The 27343-nt window shown below is 42.0% G+C and overlaps 1 protein-coding gene and 1 pseudogene across 1 annotated transcript in view; both read left to right on the top strand.

Annotated features, from left to right (window-relative positions):
- Positions 1-303: 303 nt before the first annotated feature.
- Positions 304-9177, top strand: LOC112259129 (annotated as a pseudogene).
- A 5530-nt stretch (positions 9178-14707) lies between these two features.
- The window catches only part of LOC112257925 (protein phosphatase 1E), a 62632-nt gene continuing 49996 nt past the window's right edge, over positions 14708-27343 (top strand). Inside the window, exon 1 of the mRNA XM_024431871.2 lies at positions 14708-15010. Within this exon, the coding sequence (XP_024287639.2) occupies positions 14829-15010 (182 nt within the window). The 5' untranslated portion in view covers positions 14708-14828. The remainder of the gene's footprint in view (positions 15011-27343) is intronic.

Genomic DNA, 27343 nt, shown 5'->3' with positions numbered 1-27343 from the left:
GAGAGAGGCAGAAGAACAGAGGTGTCTTTCCCAAGTGACTGACACAGTCCACATCCACACCTATAGCACGGCATCAGAACAATTGATGAATGATAAACTTCATTAGGAAACCATTTATTCATAACTGCAAAGCTCACTGGGTAGGTACTAGTAGGTAGGGATGACAAATGCTTACTCATCATCGTCATGCATTACTTGTGTTATTGTTTTGTTTTACCTTTCTTGAGCAGCTTCTCCATCTTGTGCAGATTCTTCTCTGTAGTGTACTAGTGCAGCTGAGCAGGTAAACCTCCATTCTTCACAATGCCTAATCGCACTGGGCAGGGCACCGTCAAAGCAGTTATCCTGCTCCATTCAGGTCCAACTAAAGATACCACCAGGTGGGTCGCTGAGGTTAAATAAGATGTGCTGAATGTCAGTTAGCTGGCTAGCTAAAAACAGCTATTTTTCTTCTATCCAGACAATACATTATATAAAGACCTTGTAAAAAGTACATACATTCAGAGTTTTGATAGCTTTTTTTGTTTTCAGATGTCACGACTTCCGCCGAAGTCGGTCCCTCTCCTTGTTCGGGCGGTGTTCGGCGGTCGACGTCACCGATCTTCTAGCCATCACGGATCCATTTTTAATTTTCCATTGGTTTTGTCTTCCTTCACACCTGGTTCCAATCCCATCAATTACATGTTGTGTATTTAACCCTCTGTTTCCCATCATGTCCTTGTCGGAGATTGTTTGTTTGTATGTTTGTGTGTTATGTATTGGTGCGCGATGGGTTCTTGTTTGTGTGTTATGTATTGGTGCGCGATGGGTTCTTGTACCCACTTTGATTTATTTTGTCATTTTGGTTTTGGAGTTTTGTTAAGTTTATTAAACAACTCCATTTATACCAAGTTGGATTCTCCTGCGCCTGACTTCCCTGCCACCTACAAACACATTATTACATCAGAAGAAGAAATTGTGTTCATATATGGTTCAATTTAATTCTCAAAAATAATAAACAGAGATTTTTGACTCGATCTCTGATGCTCAGCTATGAAAACCCAACTGACATTTACTCCTGAGGTGCTGACCTGTTGCACCCTATTTAACCTCTGTGATTATTATTTGACCTTGCAGGTCATCTATGAACCTTTTGAACACCTTGAAGAACGATCTGGCGTTAAAGGCCATGTACTCTTATAATCTCCACCGGGCACAGCCAGAAAAGGACTGGCGAGCCCTCAAAGCCTGGTTCTTCTTTAGGTTTCTTCCTAAATTCCTGCCTTTCTAGGGAGTTTTTCTTAGCCACTGGGCTTCTACATCTGCAAATTGCTTGCTTGCTCTTTGGGGCTTTAGGCTGGATTTCTGTATAAGCACTTTGTGACATACAGTTGAAGTCGGAGGTTTACATACACTTAGGTTGGAGTCATTAAAACTTGTTTTTCAACAACTCCACAAATTTCTTGTTTACAAACTATAGTTTTGGCATGTTGGTTAGGACATCTACTTTGTGCATGACACAAGTAATTTTTCCAACAATTGTTTACAGACAGATTATTTCCCTTATAATTCACTGTATTACAATTCAAGTGGGTCAGATGTTTACATACACTAAGTTGACTGTGCCTTTAAACAGCTTGGAAAATTCCAGAAAATTATGTCATGGCTTGAGAAGCTTCTGATAGGCTAATTGACATCATTTGAGTCAATTGGAGATATACCTGTGGATGTATTTCAAGGCCTACCTTCAAACTCAGTGCCTCTTTGCTTGACATCATGGAAAATCAAAAATAAATCATCCTAGGCCTTAGGATCTTTTTTTAGACCTCCACAAGTCTGGTTCATCCTTGGGAGCAATTTCCAAATGCATGAAGGTGCCACGTTCATCTGTACAAACAACAGTACGCAAGTATAAACACCATGGGACCACGCAGCCGTCATACCGCTCAGGAAGAAGACTCGTTCTGTCTCCTAGAGATTAACGTACTTTGGTACGAAAAGTGCAAATCAATCCCAGAACAACAGCAAAGGACCTTGTGAAGATGCTGGAGGAAACAGGTACAAAAGTATCAATATCCACAGTAAAACAATTCCTATATCGATATAACCTGAAAGAGCGCTCAGCAAGGAAGAAGCCGCTGCTCCAAAACCCCCATAAAAAAGACAGATTACGGTTTTTAACTGCACATGTGGACAAAGGTTGTACTTTCTGCAGAAATGTCTTCTGGTCTGATGAAACAAAAATAGAACTGTTTGGCCATAATGACAATCGTTATGTTTGGAGGAAAAAGGGGGAGGCTTGCAAGCCGATGAACACCATCCCAACCGTGAAGCACAGGGGTGGCAGCATCATGTTTTGGGGGTGCTTTGCTGCAGAAGGGACTGGTGCACTTCACAAAATAGATGCATCATGAGGCAGGAAAATTATGTGGATATATTCAAGCAACATCTCAAGACATCAGGAAGTTAAAGCTTGGTCGCAAATGGGTCTTCCAAATGGACAATGACCACAAGCATACTTCCAAAGTTGTGACAAAATGGCTTAAGGACAACAATGTCGAGGTATTGGAGTGGCCAACATGAAGCCCTGACCTCAATCCTATGGAAGATTTGTGGGCAGAACTGAAAAAGCATGTGTGAGCAGAGAGGCCTACAAACCTGACTCAGTTACACCAGGTCTGTCAGGAGGAATGGGCCACAATTCACCCAACTTATTGTAGGAAGCTTGTGGAAGACTACCAAAAATGTTTGACCCAAGTTAAACAATTTAAAGACAGTGCTACCAAATACTAATTGAGTGTATGTAAACTTCTGACTCACTGGGAATGTGATGAAAGAAATACAAGCTGAAATAAATCGATCTCTCTCCTATTATTCTGAACTTTCACATTCTTAAAATAAAGTGGTGATCCTAACTGACCTAAAATTTTTACTAGGATTAAAGGTCAAGAATTCTGAATAACTGAGTTTAAATGTATTTGGCTAAGGTGTATGTAAACGTCTGACTTCAACTGTATATGCTGATGTGAAAATGACTTTAAAAATACATTTGATTGATTGATATTTGAGTGATTGATTGATACTGTTCATTTACTTCTCCTTGCCTGGGTTTACATTCATTGACCACACGGGGGCGACATAATGTAACGTAGGTCGGTGGAGCTCGTGAACACAATTTAGGAGGGATCGTTGAAAACGGCTAGCTACTTACTTGCAAGTTGCTTTTCTCATAGCTAGTTAGCAGGTGTCTAGTTAACTCCAGCTTCTGTAGAAGTAAAACATGTCTTACAGAGGAGGTAGCTAAGCGAAAAACTGGAGTTTTATAAAAGTTATATTTTCTGAGCTAGGCATTTTCACTGAGGTGTTTGTTATGGGATTTTTATGAATAATGACAAAATTATGTGTACATTTAACTTACTGTATGAATGTATGAATCTTACTATAATCATAATAGTGAATATAATGTGTGTAGTTTTAGTCAAGAATTATAACAAGGACATTCTGTTCCTTGTTAGAAACGAATGGAGACATAGTCAGACCGGCTGGAATACTGTATTCCTTACAGGACATTCTGTCCCTACCCAGGGAAGGGAGAGACCTTGGGCTTGTAGAAGATTGTTTAACAGGTGGCAGACAATGTGGGAACTATATTGCCATTTTATCTGAGAGGAGGAGAGACATTTATGATGAAATGTGAGGTATATAAATCAATGTACATGATATTATGACCAGAGCTCTCGGGAAAGAAACGCTACTGATTAATTTTGAGACTGGTCTCTGTCCATATTTATGCAAATAAGTATCTTACAAATTCTTAGAAACGGACAGTGTTTTAATTGAATTGGTTAATGAACATATAGGAGTTAAATTCCTCTAACAGTGTTAGAAACTGGTTCAATGTATCAAGCAAATTATCATTACTGGCAAGGGGCATGCTAGCTTTTTAATTTGTCTGCCCGTATCCATCTCATTCAGGTCGCTGAAATGGGTAAGAAAGAGAAGGTTACAGAGGGCTGTGTTAAGCTACGCCGCACCGCCTGTCAAAGTGAAACTGCTCAAATCTGGGTTTCATTCCGCTGCAGACGTGTTTGACTTGCAACCTCCAACTAAGCAAAGTTAGCCAACCAGTCACAGTTGTTGTAGTTGTTGATGTAACATTATTACAGTAGTAGATTATAATACAGTTACAGGACATGAACTGGGTGAAACGAATTACACCTAAATATCCCAAATATATTGTTTTTGTCAATGTGTGGTGCCAACTTTTCCCCCCAATGTGTCTTACAGTGCATTAACATTTGTATCTCTCCCCTTCAAGATTGTCTATCTTGTCCTCTTCAGCTCCATCCCTGTGTTTGTATTTGTAGAGGCTCCCAGAAGGAGGCGGTAGAGGTGCTGCAGCCTGTGAGGTGTGAGTCTGGCCAGGAGAGAGCAGCAGCAGGCAGGCTAACGGCACAGGAGCTTCTGGAGAAAGAGCAGGAGCTGGGCACCATCTTCACCTTCTGCTCAGCGCTGGACACAGCCCTGGGAGGGGGCCTGCCGGTGGCGAAGAGCACTGAGGCCTGCGAGGCGCCTGGAGTGGGAAATACCCAGCTCTGGTAAGCTCTGGTACCTCTGTGTGGAAGAGTTTCTCACCTGTTCTGTATAATGTAATAATAACATAGTAAAATAACTGCACCATACATTCACACCTAAACCCCTCCTTCTGTGTCCCTAAGTATCCAGTTGGCAGTAGATGTGCAGATCCCTATGTGTTTTGGGGGGCTGGGAGACAAGGCTCTGTACATAGACACAGAGGGCAGCTTCTTGGTCCAGAGGGCTGTGGACCTAGCCCAGGCAGCTGTGGACTACTATGGGCTGCTAGCAGAGGATGCACGTAACTAAGTAGTACAGGACAGAACAAAAACAATGAGACTGAACGTTTATATCATCCATCATGTAGGATGACTTATAACTGATTTCTTAAGCATCTATTTAGTGCTTATGAGTCAAATCAAATCTAATTTGATTTGTCACATGCGCCGAATTCACCTTACAGTGAAATGCTTACTTACAAGCCCTTAACCAACAATGCAGTTTTAAGAAAGACTTTCAAATGTTACACATATTCGTCACATCGGTAGTTGTCACTACATTGTCATACATACTAGGCTATGAAGAGAATGGTTTACTGATGAAAAACTGTAGTATTGTTCTGTTATTTGGTAAATGCTGACATAAGGGGATCAACAGTACTGTTGCATGCATTCAATCACTGCTTGCTCGTTTCGTCACACCTTTTAATCGATACACTATGTGTGAGCCATGACAAAATGTACAACAATAGAGACGGTTTAGAGAAGGGTTCCGTCTTAGATTCAAGCTTAATTGGAGAAATGTTTTACTTCACTGTCTCTGATTTATTTGTCTTAATTTTTTCCTTCTCCAGAGCAGCAGGAGGCCTTGAAGGAGCTGACTGTGGAAACAATCTTTTCTACCGTCGTCCTCGTCCGTTACCATGACTACGTGGAGCTGTTGGCGGAGATGTATCTCCTGGCTGACTTCCTGGCTCAGCACCCTGAGGTACTAATCCCTACCAATACTGTCACTGATCCCAAAATATCCAACCAATCCAAAGGGGTTATTTCTACAACCTCCATTTTGGGTTGGGCTCCGTTCCATTTCAATTCCAGTCAATTTCAAGGAACGAGTCGAAATGGAATTCCTTAACTGAAATGCTCATAGAACATTATGGCTAAATTTCTGGATTGACTGGAGCAAAATAGAATAGTAGAAAAACTGGAACATCAAAGACAGCATCAATAAAATACTTTGCTTGTGGCTTTTGTATATTAACTTGGGCCCCTGTATTGGTCAAATCCAGGTCCAGCTGGTGGTGATTGACAGCATTGCCTTCCTGTTTCACCATTGCTTTGATGACCTCTCCCAGAGGACCCGCCTCCGGAACAGCCTCGCCCAGCAACTCATCCAGATGGCCACCAATCGCAATGTCGCAGTATGACCTGACATTGTCCACCTTGCTGCCTCACCAGACTTTCACTAATTTCTTCTCCATCATCTGTATTCTTAACCTGTCTTCCTTTTAGTTGGTGATAACTATTTTCTAGGCCTGGTAAAAACACATTTAAAGGAGCAATAACAACCAAGAAGAGTCCAGTTACAACCACATCCTCCCATAATTTATAGAGCCTATCTACCTACTCCCAATTGCAAACTACTATAATGTATAGTAAATAGCCATAACTGAGCCATCCTTCCAAGCCCAACCAAAACTATGCTCACCAGACTTGCTTTGTGTCTCTCTGTCCCTACTCAGTATTTACTACCTCCCATCTCCGGTCCCAATCCAACCACGCATCTAGACTAAGCACTCTCATTCCAAGAGATAAAAAGGCTCTTATTAGTGCAATGCTGATTTAAGCAGCCAGGTAGATCGGGATCTAAATGGAATGGCCGCTCCATGCCAGGATGGCGCTGCACAGTTTTTAATCAGCAAAAGAGTTATCTTATGAGCCCTGGAGCAAATTCACTTTGTTATAGTAATTTGTTGGTTGGCGGCACTCAGGGACCCCTTAGAGGACACACAGGAAAAACAACAAAGCCAGTGGACAGGACAACCTGTTCCAATGTGAGCGGGGGGACCCTAGGGTCCATGGAGGTACTGCTAGCGGTCAGCGATGTTAGTTTAGTTTTCCTTTTCCAATTATAATGTGGGGTGGTCAAAAAAATTAAATACTGTCTACCAAATCTTTTCATTAAAAAAAATGGTCATTACTTCTTCTTGCCATTTATCACTCACCTGATGATAAGACAAGGAATGTGATTTTTTTGGTGGGCTAAGGTAGGATGGGGGTCCCTGGGTCACCGGTTTCCCTGGGAAGGGATCCCTAGACAAGAAAAGGTTGAAGGCCCCTGCCGTACAGTCATACCAGTAATGATCCTCTGATTGTGGAGAGCTGGAGTTCTTTTCTGCTGCTCTGCTGTAGAGAGGGAGAGTATGACTCATCCTGATGCAAGCCCACAGGACCTGTCTCTATGTTTGCTGAGTACATTCCTACTGTATGTCTACCAATACCTAAGTCCACAAAACCTATTATTGTGTTACTCGGTGCCCAAGTCCACATAATAACCTAGTCTAAATGCCATCTCCAATGTCGTCTCTCAGTCTGAAATGACAATACCACATGCCGGCTGTGTTGCTGATGGATGGAGCATCAACACATAGGCAGGAAATTATAAACACTACACAATAATTTTGGGTCCCCCAGCCTCACAGCTGTAAAGGACAGTAATTGAAGTGGAAAAAAGAAGGTGCCACTAATAATGTGTTGTTAAGGAGGGATGTGTTTTATTCATTGACAAACTCTTCTTTTCTCAGAACATACCACTGCATCAATGAGACTGAAGAGGACTTTTTACCTTTACTTTTTCTATCAGGGTGAAATGATTAACACAATACATTTTGCCTGTTGTCTTGTTTTTGCCTCTGTCATGTTTCTGTGGAAGCCAGTTTCCTTTTGATGAACTTTAATTTCCTTCGTGTTTAGGTTATTCATGCCAATCAGACTTCAAAGGTTTGAATCAGCCAATCGAAGCTTATTCCTGCCTTAGATGAAAAGGACGGCTCCCGAGTGGTGCAGTGGGCAAAGGCACTGCATCTCAGTGCTAGAGGCATCACTACAGACTAGAGGTCGACCAATTATGATTTTTCAACGCTGATACCGATACCGATTATTGGAGGACCAAAAAACCCGATACCGATTAATTGGCCGATTTATATAAAAAAATGTATTTGTAATAATGACAATTAAAACAATACTGAATGAATTTTAACTTAAAATAATAAATCAATAAAATCAATTTAGCCTCAAGTAAATAAGAAACATGTTCAATTTGGTTTAAATAATGCAAAAACAAAGTGTCGGAGAAGAAAGAAAAAGTGCAATATGTGCTATGTAAAAAACCTAACGTTTCAGTTCCTTGCTCAGAACATGAGAACATATGAAAGCTGGGGGTTCCTTTTAACATGAGTCTTCAATATTCCCAGGTAAGAAGTTTTAGGTTGTAGTTATTATAGGAATTATAGGGCTATTTCCCTCTATACCATTTGTATTTCATTAACCTTTGACTATTGGATGTTCTTATAGGCACTTTAGTATTGCCAGTGTAACAGTATAGCTTCCGGCACTCTCCTCGCTGGGCTCGACCCAGCAACACAACGACAACAGCCACCATGGAAGCAGCGTTACCCATGCAGAGCAAGGGAAACAACCACAGGCTCAGAGCAAGTGACGTTTGAAACGCTATTACGCTAACTAGCTAGCCATTTCACTTCGGTTACACCAGCCTCATCTCGGGAGTTGATAGGCTTGAAGTCATAAACAGCGCAATGCTTGACGCACAAGAAGAGCTGCTGGCAAAACGCACAAAAGTGCTGTTTGAATGAATGTTTACACTCCTGCTTCTGCCTACCACCGTTCAGTCAGATACTTAGATATTTGTATGCTTGTATGCTCAGTCAGATTATATGCAACGCAGGACATGCTAGATAATATATAGTAATATCATCAACCAAGGTTGCATGACTTTCAACCTTCGTCTCTCCCGAGCCCGTACGGGAGTTGTAGTGATGAGACAAGATAGTAGCTACTAAAACAATTGGATACCACGAAATTGGGGAGAAAAAGGGGTCAAATTCCAAAAAAAAAATATATATATATATATATATACAAATCGGCACCCAAAAATAACGATTTCTGATTGTTATGAAAACCTGAAATCGGCCCTAATTAATCGACCATTCCGATTCATCGGTAGACCTCTACTACACACAATTTGCCCTGCCACGCCCCCCCAGCAGGCAAATTGAATGCTCTGCACCTTATTGTGATGTTTTATTGAAAACGACCTAACTATTAACTAATTTACTGCCTGGTGATGTCATACCACCAAAACAAGCTGACATTTCAGGCATCTTTTCAAACACTTAAAGGGCATTATTATAATTTTCACCATTTTGTAGTATTATTCCAACTTCAATTGTCACGCCCTGATTTCACGTGTCTTTGTGCTTGTCTCCACCCCCCTCCAGGTGTTGCCCATCTGCCCCATTATTCCCTGTGTATTTATACCTGTGTTCTTTGTTTGTCTGTTGCCAGTTCGTCCTGTATATGCCCCATACTTCTGTTTGCTCTCTAGTCCCTCTTTTCTAGTTTTTCCGGTTTTGACCAATCTGCCTGTCCTGACCCTGAGCCTGCCTGCCCTGACCCTGAGCCTGCCTGCCGTTCTGTACCTTTCGGACTCTGCTCTGGATTACTGCCCTCTGCCTGCCCTTGACCTGTTGTTTACCTGCCCCGTTTTTGTAATAAACTTTTGTTACTTCGACTTGTCTGCATCTGGGTCTTATCCTGAGGTCTGATAGAAATGCACTGGGCCTTTAATGGTCTTCTGATAGACCTCCTTTTCACAATGGATTGGCAGACTAGATCAACTCGGACACCCAAACATAATCCTTGCTCTGTGCACCCACACCATCAAGTGATTTGGACTGTCAGTTTTGGGCGGTTCCTCAACAACCAAATTATAATGAGATGCCTGAGTGCATCTCTCCTGCTCCGCCACAGATATTACATCCAGCACCAGTCAAGTGGTTTTGAGAGAGGTCTGGTAATGCATCTCTGTAATGAAATTATACACTTTAGAGCTGGCCTCTGTAGCAGTGGGAAGGCAGGTGAAATACGAACACCTTTGCTCACATTGACATTGCTTGTTCTGATATCCAGGCTGTATCACAACCAGCCGTGATTGGGAGCCCCACAGGGCGGCGCACAATTGGCCCAATGACGTCCGGGTAGGCCGTCATTGTAAATAAGAATTTATTCTTAACTGACTTGCCTAGTTAAATAAAGGTTAAATATTCTTATTTTTTAAATGTCTTAATTTCTTCTTTTTTTCACTTTTGGATTATGTGTGTATTGTTATTGTATTGCTAGATATTGCTGCATTGTTGGAGCTAGATACTTAAGCATTTTGCTGCACCTGCGATAACATCTTCAAATCTGTGTACGCGAACAATAAACTTTGATTTGATTTGGACCTCATTTCACGTGGACAAATCCTCAGGATGAACGATGTTCAGCTCACAGTTATATGTCAAATACTGCATACATGATGACATTGGAAGTAAGGTGAAATACAGAACTCTGTTGGATGGTATGCTGTTCTTGTGGCGCGCGCACACACACACACACACACACACACACACACACAATTGTCTCGTTCGTGTTTTGTGTCAAGCCAAAATTTGCTTTTTGGCAATTAATTAGAGCGTGATTGTTCTTTAGAAATATTGACAGCAGCTGCTTCCAAGACCCACACACACACACTCAGAGCCAGCTCTAGCCTTTTGGGGCCCCTCTGCAAGACTGCTTATGCATGGACCCGGCCCTGCACACATTGTGCACAAACGTACACTGTCCACACACATGACTAGAGAGCAAATCAATGAATAATTTTCTGAACCCAATAAGTAGCCTAAGAAGTTTACCATTACTTCATGAAAACCTCTCATGACATCCAAGTAAACTTAACCTATGGGGGTATTGATTCCTTGGGTCAATGTTACATTTGATCATTTGCAACAAGCCAAAGTAGGTAGTAGGTACAAAATCAGAACAAGCACTTCCTACAAAATAATGCTAAATGCATTGAACCTAACTCTGCTTAATGTACCCAGATATGTCTTTAACCCTTTAACTGGCACACCAGGAAAATATCTATTTCATAGCAAAATATGTGTATTTAGCCTCAGTATAGACAATAATTAAATAATGTTTCTTTGATAGATAATGCATTGCAAAATGCATCGCAAACAATTAGCGTAAAGTCATTTTGTATTGGAATTTGCAAAGACTTTTTAATTGATACATGAAGTAGTATTGTTTGCTCCATTTACTTATAATGGAAGATAGGCCTAGTTAAATTAGGACTGATATCAAATATGAATAAAATACTTTACATTTGTGTCAAAATATGAATATCAGAATGCATGTAAATGAATGTGTTTATAATTTATATGCTTAGAATAGCAGTAAAATGACATGTACTGAATGATATTGTGAAACATATTGAAGATAACAGACAAACAGTATATAATTATATGGATTTGAAAGGATTTTTGAATTTGAAAAAAATAATCCTTTGACAATATTTCTCCGTTGTCCAATATTTCTCCATTCACAAACTGAGTTAATAGCATTCCTTTAATGGGCAACTCAACTGCCTGATAGAGCATATTCCTACATTTGTAAAACGACATATTAGTAATTTAATAATTCTTAAATGATGTTATACAACAACATTTTACAACATTGCAATTTCCCATTGTATACACAATTACACTGAACATAAATATTAATGCAACATGTAAAGTGTTGGTCCCATGTTTCATGAGCTGAAATAAAATATCCCCGAAATGTTCCAAATGCACAAAAAGCTTATTTCGCTCAAATGTTTTGCCCAAATTTGTTTAAACACCCTGTTAGTGAGTATTTCTCTTTTGCCAAGATAATCCATCCACCTGACAGGTGTGGCATATCAAGAAGCTGATTAAACAGCATAATCATTACACAGGTGCACCTTGTGCTGGGGACAAAAGGTTTGTCACACAACACAATGCCACAGATGTCTCAACTTTTGAGGGAGCATGCAATTGGCATGCTGACTGCAGGAATGTCCAGCAGGGCTGTTGCCAGAGAATTGAATATTAATTTCTCTACCATAAGCTGGAATCAACATAGTTTTAGAGAATTTGGCAGTACGTCCAACCGGCTTCACAACCACAGACCGCATGTATGGTGTTGTGTGGGCGAGCGGTTTGATGATGTCAACATTGTGAACAGAGTGCCCCATGGTGGCGGTGGGGTTATGGTATGTGCAGGCATAAACTACAGACAACAAACACAATTGCATTTTATTGATGGCAATTTGAATGCACAGAGACACCGTGACCAGATCCTGAGGCCCATTGTTGTGCTGTTCATCCACTGCCAACACCTCATGTTTCAGCATGATAATGCACAGCCAGCCCCATGTCGCAAGGATCTGTATACAATTTCTGAAAGCTGAAAATGTCCCAGTTCTTCCATGGCTTGCAGACTCATCAGACATGTAACCCATTGAGCATGTTTGGGATGTTCTGGATCGACGTGTACGACAGTGTGTTCCAGTTCCCGCCAATATCCAGCAACTTCGCACAGCCATTGAAGAGGAGTGGGACAACATTCCACAGGCCAAAATCAACATCTGATCAACTCTATGCGAAGGACATGTGTCACTCTGAATGAGGCAAATGGTGGTCACACCAGATACTGTGGTTTTCTGATCCACGCTCCTACTTTTTTTTAAAGGTATCTATGACCAACAGACATATCTGTATTCCCAGTCATGTGAAATACATAAATCAGGGCCTAATTTATTTATTTATATTGACAGATTTTCTTATATGAACTGTAACTCAGTAAAATCTTTGAAATTGTTCCATGTTGCGTTTTATATTTTTGTTCAGTATAGTAAAAAAGAAAATGTGGTAAATGAGGTTCAGTTTTGTTTCAATGTAAAAAAATATGGGTGTTTCGATAATGAAAACCACATGATAATTTTACTAAATGACATTGGTTGAGATTATAAATATGCCAAACAAAATGTAATTTATTTTAAAATTGGTTGTCAAAGTTAGCTTAACCGCCTCGTTGAGCTGCCTGTTAAAGGGTTAAAACCACTGATTATTGCATTTGTAGCTTAACTGAACAGCTCTGCAGGTATTGAAATGGTTAATTCTCATTCTGAGTGAAATCCACTACATTGGATATTTTTAGCATGGGTGCTTGGTGTCCTATATACACATTTAAGCCATAGAATCTCACTATTGATGCCAAGCTGTTGATGAATGCTAAGAGTGCTGTTTTATCATGGATAAAGGCCCTATCCATATATACTGAACAAAAATATGAACGCAACATGTAAAGTTTTGGTCCCATGTTTCATAAGCTGAAATAAAAGATCCCAGACATTTTCTATACGTACATAAAGCTTATTTCACTCAAATGTTTTGCCCAAATTTGTTTAAACCCCTGTTAGTGAGCATTTCTCGTTTGCCAAGATAATCCATCCACCTGACAGGTGTGGCATATCAAGAAGCTGATTAAACAGCATGATCAATACACAGGTGTACCTTGTGCTAGGGATAATAAAAGGCCACTCTAAAATGTGCAGTTTTGTCAAACAACACAATGCCACAGATGTCTCAAGTTTTGAGGGAGCGTGCAATTGGCATGCTGACTGCAGGAATGTCCACCAGAGCTGTTGCCAGATAATTCTATGTTAATTTCTCTACCATAAACTGCATCCATTGTCATTTTAGAGAATTTGGCAGTACGTCCAAACGGCCTCACAACCACAGACCACGTGTAACCACACCAGCCCAGGACCTCCACATCCGGCGTCTTCACCTAAGGGATAGTCTGAGACCAGCCACCCAGACAGCTGATGAAACTGAGGAGTATTTCTGTCTGTAATAAAGCCCTTTTGTGGGTAAAATCTCATTCTGATTGGCTGCGCCCTTGCCCAGTCTTGTGAAATCCATAGATTATGGCCTAATTAATTAATTTGAATTGACTGATTTCTTTATATGAACTATAAGTCAGGACAGTCTTGAAATTGTTGCATGTTGTGTTTATATTTTTGTTCAGTATAATTTTTTGTAACCAGGGTTGAGTTTCAGATTACATGTATTCAGATTTTTTTTTTAAACAAACATGCAAATCTAATTATAAAAAAACTAACGTAATCAGTTAAATTACCAGCAGAGATATTATAATCCGATTACAGTTTAAAAAACGAGATACTTTTTTGGATTACATTACAATTAGGTAAGAATGTTTGCGAAAGATTACATTATGAAACCTTTCTGTTTTCTCAATGACATTCAATTCCACATTTAAAAAAGGCCTAAATGTAATGTTGTTCCACCTGAACACTATGATGACATACCAAATGTGTTAAATGGATCCTTTTTGTCAGTAATAAGATAACTTTTGGATTAACCAAACTCAGTAAAGTAATGTTAGTAATGACTATTTTGGGCAGGTAACTAGCAAATGTAATGGATTACATTCAGAAATTAACCTACATATTTATTTTATTTGGCAAGTCAGTTAAGAACAAATCCGTATTTACAATGACGGCCTACCCTGCCCAAACCCTACCCTAACCCGGACGACACTGGGCCAATTATGCGCCACCCGATCACGGCCGCTTGTGATACAGCCTGGGATCGAACCAGGGTCGGTAGTGATGAGATGCAGTGCCTTAGACCCCTGCGCCACCTATCATAGGCGCCACCTATCATAGGCGTTATATATTGTTTAAATACTGTATATTTTTGGATAAGTCATTACATGTCCTATGCACTTTAAAAAAAATACGCTATTGCCGTTAGTTGTTACAGTTCCTCCACAGTGAAGGCAATTTGCCTAATTTTAGTGTTTCTTTCAAAGCAGTGGGTTTATTTAATCTTCCATCGGCGTTCAAAACGCACGTATCGCATTATGAGGGTGCATTGTGCGTACGCGTTCCCGAACCTAACACAAACCTGATGCTTCTCCCGCTTTCTCAAAATTCCCTCCCTTCTCTTGTCATCATCCACCCACCCTCTCCTGTGATTGAGCGAAAACCTTGTTCACGCGCGCGCGTTCCCAACCGGCGCGAGTGGGGAGCTGTCCAGCAAGAGATTTGAAGTAGTCTTCTTGCCCGGCAAGTGCGGTCTCTTGTCTGTCCAGGAATGAGAAGTGATGGCCGGCTCTGCAACTGAGGAGAAAACCTTCCGAAGGTTCTTGGAGCTCTTCCTCCGAGAGATGAGACCACCACTCCAGGAGAATGACCCTGTCCCAATGCGCCCTTTGTCTGACCTCACCTCGGAGGACGAAGTTGAAGGGGAATGCCTCGATATGTGTCTTCAGCACTTGTGCAAATAGTAAGTACGCTACCGATTTTATGTTACAAATGGTTTTGTATGCAGCTTAAACTAATGGTTTATGTTTGTCTTTGCAAGACAATTTCAGACGAGAATAGGAATAGAATAGAATAGGAATTTGGAGTCATCAAAAGTGAAAGCTAATTTTGCCGGCTAAATATATTTTACACGAATTTTACACGACCGTTGCGCAAACACAGTTAATATACATTATAGAATTATATAAAAAAAATAAGTAGCCTTCTAGGTGCAGTGAGCAATTCGGAATTAGTTGCTACAGAATTGCTCTCCCGTCAGTTTTGCCGGGTATCATATGAAGCCACTCACAATGTATTGACATCCTCATCTATCATGTTGCCGCCGACGTCATTGGGCATGTTGCAAAAAATTCTGTAACAAAGGGAAGACAAACTTCAAATACATTTCAGGATGGTTGCAAATACACTGAAATGGGGAACAGAGGGGAAAATCAGGACATACTGAACAAAGTGTGCCCGTAGTGTTGTCATGTAAAATAGCCTACATCGACAAAGCTGTATGAATTGGAAAGCACCTCTTATGAGAAAAGCCTGCCATGGTAACTATGAGGAATGCAATCGTTTCTTCCTACGAATGAAATGACGTCGTGCGACGCAAAAAGGAAGGGGAATTCACATTAACGGACATCGAATAAATGGGATGGAGGATCATGAACGAATGGAAACAGAGAGGAACCGGAGTACAACTGAAATGAAGCGCACTTGCAGTTCGCCGGCGCAGGATCCCTAGTAAATTCAAAGCAAAATGTGTTTGGGAAGGGTTGAGCAATTTCAGATATATTACGTCACACTCACATCCATAAATAGCACATGTAACCACTGAAGAGACCTAAAAGACGATGGTGAATTTCTGAAGCCTGTCGAGGATGATTGCAATTTGACACGTCAGGTGTAATTGTGAGATCACCACCACCAATAAACGACCCGACAAGAAGCAAACACAGACAGTCTAAAATAGAGCCATTTAAGGCACCCAGGCGCACAAGTGCTTGGAAATAATTCATTCTTGACCTTGAAAATGTGAGCTTACAATTTACTATGTTTGCTACAGTGCATTCAGAAAATATTCAGACCCCTTCCCTTTTTCCACATTTTGTTATGTTACAGCCTTATTCTAAAATGGATTTAAAAAAAAAATCATCCTCATCAGTCTACACACAATACCCCATAATGACAAAGCGAAAACAGGTATTTAGAATAGTTTGCAAATTTATTAAAAATAAAAAACAGAAATACCTTATTTACATAAGTGTTCAGACCCTTTGCCATGAGAGTCGAAATTGAGCTCCGGTGCATCCTGTTTCCATTCTGTTTTTCATCCTTGAGATGTTTCTACAACTTGATTGGAGTCCATATGTGGTAAATTCATTTGATTGAGCATGATTTGGAAAGGCACACATCTGTCTATGTAAGGTCCCACAGTTGACAGTGTATGTCAGAGCAAAAACCAAGCCATGAGTTTGAAGGAATTGTCTGTAGAGCTCCGAGACAGGATTATGTTGAGGCACTCTTCCTAGAGCTGGCCGCCCAGCCAAACTGAACAATCAGGGGAGAAGGGCCTTGGTCAGGGAGGTGACCAAGAACCCGATGGTCACTCTGACAGAGCTCCAGAGTTCCTCTTTGGAGATGGGAGAACCTTCCAGAAGGACAACCATTTCTTCAGCACTCCACAATCAGGCCTTTATGGTAGAGTGGCCAGACGGAAGCCGCTCCTCAGTAAAGGCACATGACAGACCGTTTGGAGATTCTCTGGTCTGATGAAACCAAGATTGAACATTTTGGCCTATGCCAAGCATCACGTCTGGAGGAAACCTGGCACCATCCCTACAGGGAAGCATGGTGGTGGCCATACTGTAAGGATGTTTTTCAGCGGCAGGGACTGGGGGAGGCTAGTCAGGATCAAGGGAAAGATGAATGGCGCAAAGTACAGAGAGAACCTTGATGAAAACCTGCTCCAGAGCGCTTAGGACCTCAGACTGTGGCGAAGGTTCACCTTCCAACAGGACAACAACCTTAAGCACACAGCCAAGACAATGCAGGAGTGGCTTCGGGAAAAGTCTTTGAATGTCCTTTAGTGGCTCAGCCAGAGCCCAGACTTGATCCCGATCGAACATCTCAGGAGAGACCTGAAAATAGCTGTGCATCGAGACTCCCAATCCAACCTGACAGAGCCTGAGAGGATCTGCAAAGAAGAATGGGAGAAACTCCCCAAATACATGTTTGTCAAGCTTGTAGCGTCATACCTAAGAAGACTCAAGGCTGTAATCACTGCCAAAGGTGCTTCAACAAAGTACTGAGTAAAGGGTCTGAATACTTGTGTAAATGTGATATTTCTGTTTTTTATTTTTTATAAATTTGCAAACATTTAAAAAACCTGGTTTGGCTTTGTCATTATGAGGTATTGTGTGTAAATTGATGAAAACAATTTAATGTGGAAAAAGTCAAGGGGTCTGAATACTTTCCAAATGCACTGTATGTGTTTACTCTACTGAGAGCTAGTTAATCAATACTGAACCCAATGTGTTATGTTGGGTTTTGTCATGTCCCACATAGCCTACAGGGCTTATCATACAACAAACACTATTTTGATGTTCACCCCTGCTCCATTTCAAAGACCTAAACTTGTTGTGTCGATGTCACCAATTCCCAGTCTTTGAGAAGAGGGTTGTAGCAGTATCAGTCTGCTAGATCTGCTCTGCACAAAGAGCTTATTGTCTGTGACTTTGCGCTCAGCTCTGGATGCTGCCAGGGCCCATACTACCAGAACAGATCCATACCTACAGTAGTGTTCATGTATTGACAGTTTTCAAATGTAATTGACCCCATGGATAGTCCTAAGTCTATCTAAGAAGAAGGAAACACCCACATATTATGTATTTATTACACATTAACAATTTCCATTCGTGGATATTTGCAGTGGTTCCTGGTTCCCTCTCTAAAGCGATCACAGTTTGATTGATTATTTGTTTTCCATGGGATCATTCCTGCAGCGCTAATGATAGTCTTTTTGAAGGAGAGCAATGTTGTAATTCGGCACGAAGTGGGACCCATTCTCACACTTTGTGCTGCGAGGATCAGGTCCTTCCGTTGTGTTTCAGCTGAACGTGTGATTATTTTGTCTCTGGGTTGAAGATCTAATAATATACCTGGGAGAGAGGTGGAGGTCTCCTTTTCTGCTCTTCCTGTGTGGAGGTCCCTGTGTGTGTGTGTGTGTGTGTGTGTGTGGAGGTCCCTGTGTGTGTGTGTGTGTGTGTGTGTGTGTGTGTGTGTGTGTGTGTGTGTGTGTGTGTGTGTGTGTGCGTGTGTGTGTGTGTGTGTGTGTGCGTGTGTGTGTGTGTGTGTGTGTGTGTGTGAGGTCCCTTTGTGTGTGTGTGTGTGTGTGTGTGTGTGGAGGTCCCTGTGTGTGTGTGTGTGTGTGTGTGTGTGTGTGTGTGTGTGTGTGTGTGTGTGTGTGTGTGTGTTTTGCAGCGGTGCTGTATTGATGGGTAGGAGAGGCTCACAGTGTGGGTATGTATGTATTTGAAAAGGTGGAGATGAACACAGATTGTGCAGATCTGGACTTGTGTGTATGTGTGCAATGACGACAGTGTGAATAATGTTTTGTCACATTCCCATCCCTGCCTGAGGTATCAGAGGCACACATTTGTGTGTGTGTGTGGGGGGGGGGGGTTGTGACATGGTACGCCCCGCCCAGTGTCAGCTGGCTCAGTGTGTGGGTGAGACACAGCCCTCCTCTCAAATTGTCATGGCTGACGTGTAATGATACTTCTGGAGGGTAAGGGAAGCACGACACAGGGATGGGGCTGTCACATTTAATGACAACTTACTTTTGAATTGAACCCAAAATAGTAGGGTATGAAAAAAAGAAAAGAGTCACGATTTAAGTGACAGGAATGCTTTGATTTTGCAACCAGGAAGCCTGTGATTATTGTCTGTTTGGATGTCTGAGGGACTATACACAAAGATAATGTACTCGTACATCCATCAAATATGACAAATGATCATTATCCAACCATCTAAAAACACAGAAGGACCATTGACCTGGTCTTCATTTGAATTCTGTAGTTCTAACACATTTGTACCATACTCTGTAGTTGCCAGAATATGCTGGAAGCAGTGCTGTCATGTGCAATGTGAATAGAACACAGACCTCACTCAGTTATCGCTAGCGAGTGGCCACCTCTCTCCCCATACAGCAGTACATTTTCTTGAAAGTGTGTGTGGTGTGTGTGTTGGACATGGTTCAAATATTTTAGTATCTGGTATTTAAAATACTTTTTTTCTGTGTATTTGAGTATTTTCAAATACACCCCAAAACAAGTACTTTTATTTGGTTTGTAAAATCCAAACAGTCTACCAAATTGTATTTGAGAGTATTATTCAAATATTTATTTCAAAAACAATTTTTAAATACCTGGTCAAATGCATGGAAGTGTATTTGAGTCAGTGTATTTGAGTATTGTCAAATACTTTCCAAGTGTATTTCCAAATACATTAAAATATCCATCTACCATGTCTTTTCAATTAAAATATATCTGAATAATTACTTTGAATGTACGTGAAAGTAATTGAGATATTTTAAATAGTATTTTGTGTGTGTGTGCGTACGTGTGTGTGTTCAGAGCAGCTGATTAATAATCCAATAACAATTCTAATACTGAAAGCAGCTCGGCGTTGCAATCCCAGTCGGCTCGTGTGTAAAGCCTTCACCTGAGGCATGCGTTCGTGGCCTCCATTTCTCCTCATCGCTTCATCATCTGACAAGGCAGGTAGAAAAGCTGCTCTGTTTGTCCAGCTTCAAAGTGTCAAGCTTTCCTCACACACCTTAATGATGGCTGTTAACTAGGGGGTGAGAGAGAGAGGAGCATAAAGGATGCAGGCATACGTGTCAGCAGGCTCATTGGTCCTCGCTCACAATTCCACCACGTCATTATGATGAAAAATAACCATAGGAGGAGCCTATGCAATATACAGTATGCAATACATAATTCAACACATATGCTGTGATGGCTAAAGATAGACATTGCTTACTGCCTGACTTCACTCTTTGAGTGTTTTGAGAGCTAGTTCTGTTGGGAACGGCTGTAGAGGCCATCCTGAGGGTGGGTAACAATAGAGGGAGGGATGGAGGAGAACCATGACTAAGCCTCCTTCCTCCTTCACTCCTTCCTACCCCCATTCCCTCCATCCCCTCGTTTCCCACTGCCCCCGGTACCTCTACTGGGAGCGCCGATAATTGAGAGAGGGGAGCTCTCCTAAACCTCATTAAACTGGCACGTCTCCCACAGCTGTAAACAACCACGCGCACATCCGGACCTCCAACACACACACACACACACACACACACACACACACACACACACACACACACACACACACACACAGTCTGCTTCCGCACACTGCTGGAGGAACAGTGTGTGGTGTCGGAAGCGCTGCAGCTGACGGCTGCGTTAATGAGCACTGCTGTGCGACCGGATTGGACATCAGAGGAGCAGGGGACACACTCATCTCCCCACAACTTCTCATTCATAACACAACAGGAAGAGAGGGGGTCCTCTGTGCCCTCACCCGAAAGTGCCTCAGTCCTAATGGACTACGACAGTGTCGCAGAGTTTTACCAGATCAAGCATTGCTGTCCATTCACATCTTAATAACTACAATGTAATTACAATGTTAGTGCAATCTTGCACTTGTTCAGGGTTAATGATATAAAATGTAACCCGGCCTACAATTTGTCCATCTCATTTTGACACAGACCCACAAAAGACAAATGAGATATGCGCTGTTCCAAATGATCAATTCCATACATTTTTCAGCTCTCACACCAAAGAGTGTTGGTTTACATGAAAACAAACTGATTTATGCACAAGAGAGCCTTTATGACATTTTCCTGTTTGTCTTTTGTGTGAAGACAAAATTCAGCTAAGAGCTTTTGGGCATTGAATTAAGAGCGTGATTGTTCTTCAGCAACATTGACAGCTGCTGCTTCCAAGACACACACACGCGCACGCACACACACGCACACGCACACACACACACACACACACACACACACACACACACACACACACACACACACACACACACACACACACACACACACACACACACACACACACACACACACACACACACACACACACAACATAATCAGATAGAGGTTTTAAAGTAGACACAGAGCAGGCCTCTGATCCAGAGAGAAAGAGTGCATCTCTCAGCCTCCCTCGTTTGTCATAAATCTGGAGATGAGATACAGGATAAAAGGCAAAGATAACCTTTCCTTGTTTGAGTCTGACATTGCTATTTGTGTCTAGAAGTTAAGGTGGTGTTACGTAAATGTACCAGGGTTCTGCTAGCTAGATTTACTGTCAATGCGGTAGCATATTTACTACACCACCTGCAACTCCCAATAGACTTATTTGGCTGTAATTTGGGATTTTTGCTAATCGAGTCATTGAATTGATTTAGACCCCTAAATGACCCTCAAGTTTTACTTATATCTTACAGACTGGGCCGCTATAGAAGTCCAGATGAGTTGTTGACACTTGAGCCCAGTGAGAATTGATGGATAAGAGCGACCAAAACATTTGATCTCAACAAATCACAGATTAAAATGGTGAGATCAAGACACATTACCTCAGCAGAGGGAGGTCATCAGTACCAAAGATTTACAACCAGGGTTCATCTCCTCTACACTCTTTTCCAATTAAGGTGCATTGCTTAACGGGATGCATTTCTTAATGGGATTGATACATCAAAGCAACGAAGCACTAATGGCCATGCTAGGCTATGTCGTACCTTGACCCACAGCATGAGTTTTTTTTATATCCTTCTTCAAAAAAGGCCCAGCAGTTCAGGCTGAATCCTTGCCATGACTTGCCCAGGACACAGGCGGTAGGAGTGAGCACGTCTCCTCAATGCCTGTTTTTATTCTAGCCAAAGGCACAATTAACTGCCTTTCACACTTGCAATCGATGCTACTCAATTTAGAATGCCCGGCTAGGCTAAACAAGGGCAACAGAGAGACAGAGAAAAGGGATCCGCAAGGATTCACAAGTCATGACTTCCAAATCAATGAAAGTGTCCTCTGCTTATATGTACTGCCATGAATGATCTTGTTCCACAGAGAAACAAGTCTGGGGTCAGAGGTTTATGTCTGCTGTGTCGTAGCTCCCAGAGAACAGTGTCCATCTGCCTAAAGATTTTTCATATCCCTGGGGCTCTCTGACTCTGGGCCTCTCAAGACACTAGTGATGTCTCTGAACTTTGCTTTAGTCTTGAGGGCCTCTTCCCAGAACCTCTAGTGGCACAACTGATTTCTGGTGATCATTCTGATGAAGCATATACCACTATATTTGTTGCCTTGTCTTTAATTTACTTTGTGTCAGACCTTTTGTTGGCCTCTTCTTTTCACTTGTACGTATATTTTGTCCTCTTGAGCTTACTGAAGAAGCAGGGGAGCGTGAAAGACATCAGTTGCACATGCTGTTAAATTGAGCGGCAGTTTCGCTGCATGCCTCAAACATGACCCTAGATGGACAATTGTTTGGCAATTAGCCCTCACTTAGAGTAATTGCCAAAGTAATCGTCATCCAGCACTTAATTTCTTTTAATTAACAGGAAAAGATCATTACAGACTGTTATGGTTGTTGAACATACCCAGGAACCTGCTATCATTCAGAGCAGAACTGGGTACTGTCATAGACAAACAGCAGCTTAAACAGAGAGTTGGTAAGGGCTCTGAATTCACAGGTAAGTCAACTCTTTTCCACAGAGAAAGGTGAGTTTGGGTGATGACTGTATCTGTCAGTAGGTCTATTAAAGGCACTGGTGTTTGCAGATGAGAAAAAGAGATGATGTAATCGGCATCAAGGTTGGCATAAACAAGGTTTGTCTATTTAAACAACCTAAAAACACCTAGCACCTGGATGGGCCTTACGTAAGAGCCGCAGACCACAAAAAGCACTCTGCTTCAAAGTGTTGTGCAATGCACTCTGTTTTATAATAACTGGCAACTCTACAGACATACGGACACCCCTCAGGGTCCTCCCAGGTTGTCTCCCCCCCAAGCTTTTCATTTGTGCAAAAGGGGTCTGGCACCTCCTCTGCGATGACCGGCTTGCTAATTGGATGAAAATATGATTGATTTGGTCTCCTCCTGCCCGCCACACAGCAATTACTCTGAGTGTATTTGACGCCAGTTTCCATCTATACATCTTCCGCAGGTCAAACATGGTCCCGACGCTCAAGATTTTGCATTTCAATTAGAATGTGGAAGGTCACTCCCAGGCCCGTAGTGCAGCATACATTTGAAATATCAAATTTGATTTAAAAGCAGAAACCAGATATTAGGGCAGACCCAGTGGTCTATCCTTTGTGATGCCTAGAGGGGGCTTGCCTTACTTTTACTAAACATGATCTTCATAAACATAAAGTAAATGCCTTTCAATACGGAGTGCATATCAAGAACAATTCATTTACTGCAGTTGATTATCGTTAGAATATTTTGTCATTTTATAGCAGACTAATCAGAACATTCACTTGAGTCCCAAATGTACTGTTTCAGGATGATCTGACCTCTTTTTGCATTGAACTAGTTTCAGAATCTAAAACAATGGATGTACCCTCATCACATTTGTGAAAGTTTAAAGGGGAAATCAGCAATAGAAACAATAACAAACCGTTCTCCCTGTCCTGTTTCGGTAAAAAGCTGAGTGATGAGGCTGGAGAAATGTAACCACTCTAAAATTCATAGACAGAGCTATGGATGCAAGGACTGACCATCCATGGTATAAACATAGTTGTAACCATGTTTTGAGGCCATATAGTTTTTATTTATATTTACTTTGTTTACAAACATTAGAGTTAAACAAGTTGATATTTTTGGTTCTGATGGGGTAGGACAGTTGAACTAAGCTCTTGAGGCATTTTGTCACATAACCTTCCGGAACTTTCATCACGCACACCTGTCCCCTATTCCCACTGATTAGTCTTGGTCTTGTCGATTATTGTTACAATGTCCGTTGGTGCATGTGAGTACCTGTGTTGTGTGTTTTGGGCTTTCGTGCCCTTGTGGATTGCGTAGATGATTACTGTTCTCGTCCCGTGTGTTAGTCATTGTGTGGGTGTGTTATTTATTCTAGGTACTCCTCGCTCTTTTGTTTTGAGTTTCAACCCTGTGTTTTTGTTACGTGTTTGTTTGGTCTTCGTCCCCGTGCCTTTACACGGCACGCCGTAATTTGGGCTGAATAAAAACCCATATTACACATTCCTGCGCCTATCTCCCGAATCTCTTCATGCCAAAGTGACACATTTATAAATTATATTCTTCAAGAATCAATGGGTATATATAATTAATAAGTCCAAACAATGGATGTAGCAACTGCTGAGTTCCCCTTTAAGAGACCAATTTATATCATAATGTTGCTGTCAAAGATAAGATCATTTTGGTCTCCCACAGTAGCACAATTGTACATTCTTGATGAAAATTCACACCCAATGTGTTGACATTAACATCAGTTCTGCAGGAAACACAAGACCTGAAGGTTAAACAATGGGATGATGAAAAATTCAAGCATGGTGAGCAATGTAGCAGTTGTGGCCCTTCCACCATGGCTGCTTGCAGTTCAATGTCCAAAGGAATGACATGAAACATCTGAGGCCTCGTTGTGCACACAGCGATCACATTCAAACATCCCATTGGAAGCTGTGGCCAGGGTATTTCAGCACTGCTGTGAAGAAGTTGGCACAGAGAAGTTCTAGAACACGCCACTGCAAATTGAAGCCGCACAGGTCCCATCGGCACCTGCCTCTCCTTAGAGCTCTCCTGTCTTAGTGCTATTTAGGCCTGGCCGCTATGTCTGACACAATTACTATTATTTAAAGGGCCACTAACCAGACAGTGACAGCAAAGGCTGCTTGGCGATCCTGGATATGCTGTCCACCAGGTTTCAGCTTATCTTTACCCCAGATGTAGGTACAGGGGTGTCCAAGCTACCCCTCTCCTGGTCTCCCTTCACCCCTTGCCCTTTCACATCCTCCTCTGGCTCCTGGTGGTTGGGCTACCCCAGGTAGAGAAATTACTTGCAGGAGCAAATCCCTTAATCAGTGTCTCTCCCTGCGATTAACAAGCCCAGACAGTGCCCTGTCCTCACTGGTCACTTAACCCCTCAGCGGATCCAGGGCAGAAGCACAGCACAGTGCCTTTACCTGGCAGCAGGGACAGGGCCCTCCACCATTGGCCTCCAGCTCTGGTTTACCATGACCTCAGAGCTCTGGAAAACCCCAAGGAGCTTCTGCCCTTCAGGGAATAGCATTCATGTTCATACATGGGTATACTGAGTCTAAAGACCATGTGTCACTGAAACATTTGACTCTTCTCTGCCTGTGCTGATGGATATCTTTACTTGGGCACAGTGTTGTTGAGTTAGTTATGAGTTAATAACGCCTTGGCAGTCTGGGTTATTATATTTGCTTGAAGATTACATTTAGGTCCAGTTTGATCTCAGTAGCAGTCTGGTAAGATATTTCTAGTGCTTTGGGAACACCAAATCTCTGTTTATCCTGGCTATTCCAAATGTCAGTCTTATGAAGAGGAATGCCAAAGGCAGTAAGCACAGTTAATCTCCGTTAAGCCCAACATTTGACGTTACCAATCTGTCCTGACAAAATCATTCGTATTTCTTCCTTTTTAAACAGGTTGCACTACGTTAAAAGTGACGAAAAAAGACTAAATGCCCTTACATTTTTAAATGTATTTTTTTCACCTTTATTTAACTAGGCAGGTCAGTTAAGAACAAATTCTTATTTACAATGACGGCCTACCCCAGCCAAACCTTAACCCGGACGACGCTGGGCCAATTGTGCGCCACCCTATGGGACTCCCAATCACGGCCGGTTGTGATACAGCCTGGAATCAAACCAGGGTCTGTAGTGACACCTCTAGCACTGATATGCAGTGCCTTAGACTGCTGCGCCACTCGGGACCCCGTTGATGACTTATTGCAAATCCAATCAGTTTCCCACGTTGATTCAATGTTATCACATAGATTGTTGGGGTTGAAATGATTTGGAAACAACATTGATTGAACCAGTTTTTGCCCAGTGGGAAATCACAACCGCTGAGTCACAGTGATTCACAGCCAAGCCTTGCTTTTGCACTGACTTGATTGAAGAATTCAACACTGTGCCGCTGCCTAAAAGCTTATTTGATCATTGTGTGCACATTTAACACCAAATCTACATGGATGACAGCTATACATCGATGAGTTGTACGCAACAGTTTCCAAACACTTGACATTGTGTTTCTATCAGAGGTTGCTGTGTCTCAGTATGTAGGGCTGGGTATGTGAAGCACAAGCCTCCCTCTGTAAAATGGTCCAGTCAAGGGCATACAAAGTGGACCAAACTTGAGTGATGCACATGACCTGCTCGTCTGCGAGTTCTCTTCCTCGCCGGCTGTTCTCTACCACCGCTCCTCAGGCAGTGGAAAGAGGACTGCGTGGAGGCGGGAGATGGTTGCCCTACATTCATAAGCAGCAAATGCTTCCTGGGAGCTGTACCTTCACGGCCATGCCTACTTTCCCTAGCCTCTCCGGGGTTTTGAAAACATTCTTTTTTTAGCGCCTCTCTGCCAGCGTCTGGCTTGGAGCTTCTAGTTCTCCTCTTCAACCTCCATCAGACTTACTAGTGGTTTCCTCATAGATGCTTGAGTGTCTCGTGTCCCCGGAGAGACCTAAAAGCACAGGGCTGGTTGGACAGCCAGCATGTGGTTTCTTAACTATTATTAATCTCTTACCCAAGGTTAACAAGTTCCCAGCGTCACTAATGGGCACTTACCTCAGCTCTACTGGCGTGACAGTAAAGCTAACCTGAATGGTGGATTCAGGGGGCAGGGATAATCAATGTTATTCTGGGGGCAATGATGGTAGATTTATGAATGGGATTATTTTCTATGTTCCCATTAATCAGACACATGCTGGTTGCCCAAAGCTGCTCCTGTAGAGGGGGAATGTAATGATGCCATCACATTTGAAACAGTAGTTCTATCACAGTAGGTATTTTCCTTATTTATTGTGCTAAAATCCGAGCAATCTTTGAAATAGTAATTTAAGTGTTGAGTCCAGGTTATTTATTTGGCAAAATGTCAGCTCTGCAGGTGGCCCAATTGTGGAAGTAAAATGACCTTCAAAACGTCCTGAACTGTTCTACTGTATGTCCTCTTTCTCCTCTTGTCTCTCTCCCTGAAACAATATTATAGATACATGTGCAGATGTTTTTCCTGTCTGCCCTTGGC

This window comes from Oncorhynchus tshawytscha, linkage group LG09 (assembly GCF_018296145.1).
Source record: "Oncorhynchus tshawytscha isolate Ot180627B linkage group LG09, Otsh_v2.0, whole genome shotgun sequence".
NCBI lineage: Eukaryota > Metazoa > Chordata > Actinopteri > Salmoniformes > Salmonidae > Oncorhynchus > Oncorhynchus tshawytscha.
Note: the sequence above shows the minus strand (reverse complement) of the source record. Positions and strands in the feature narration are given on the sequence as shown.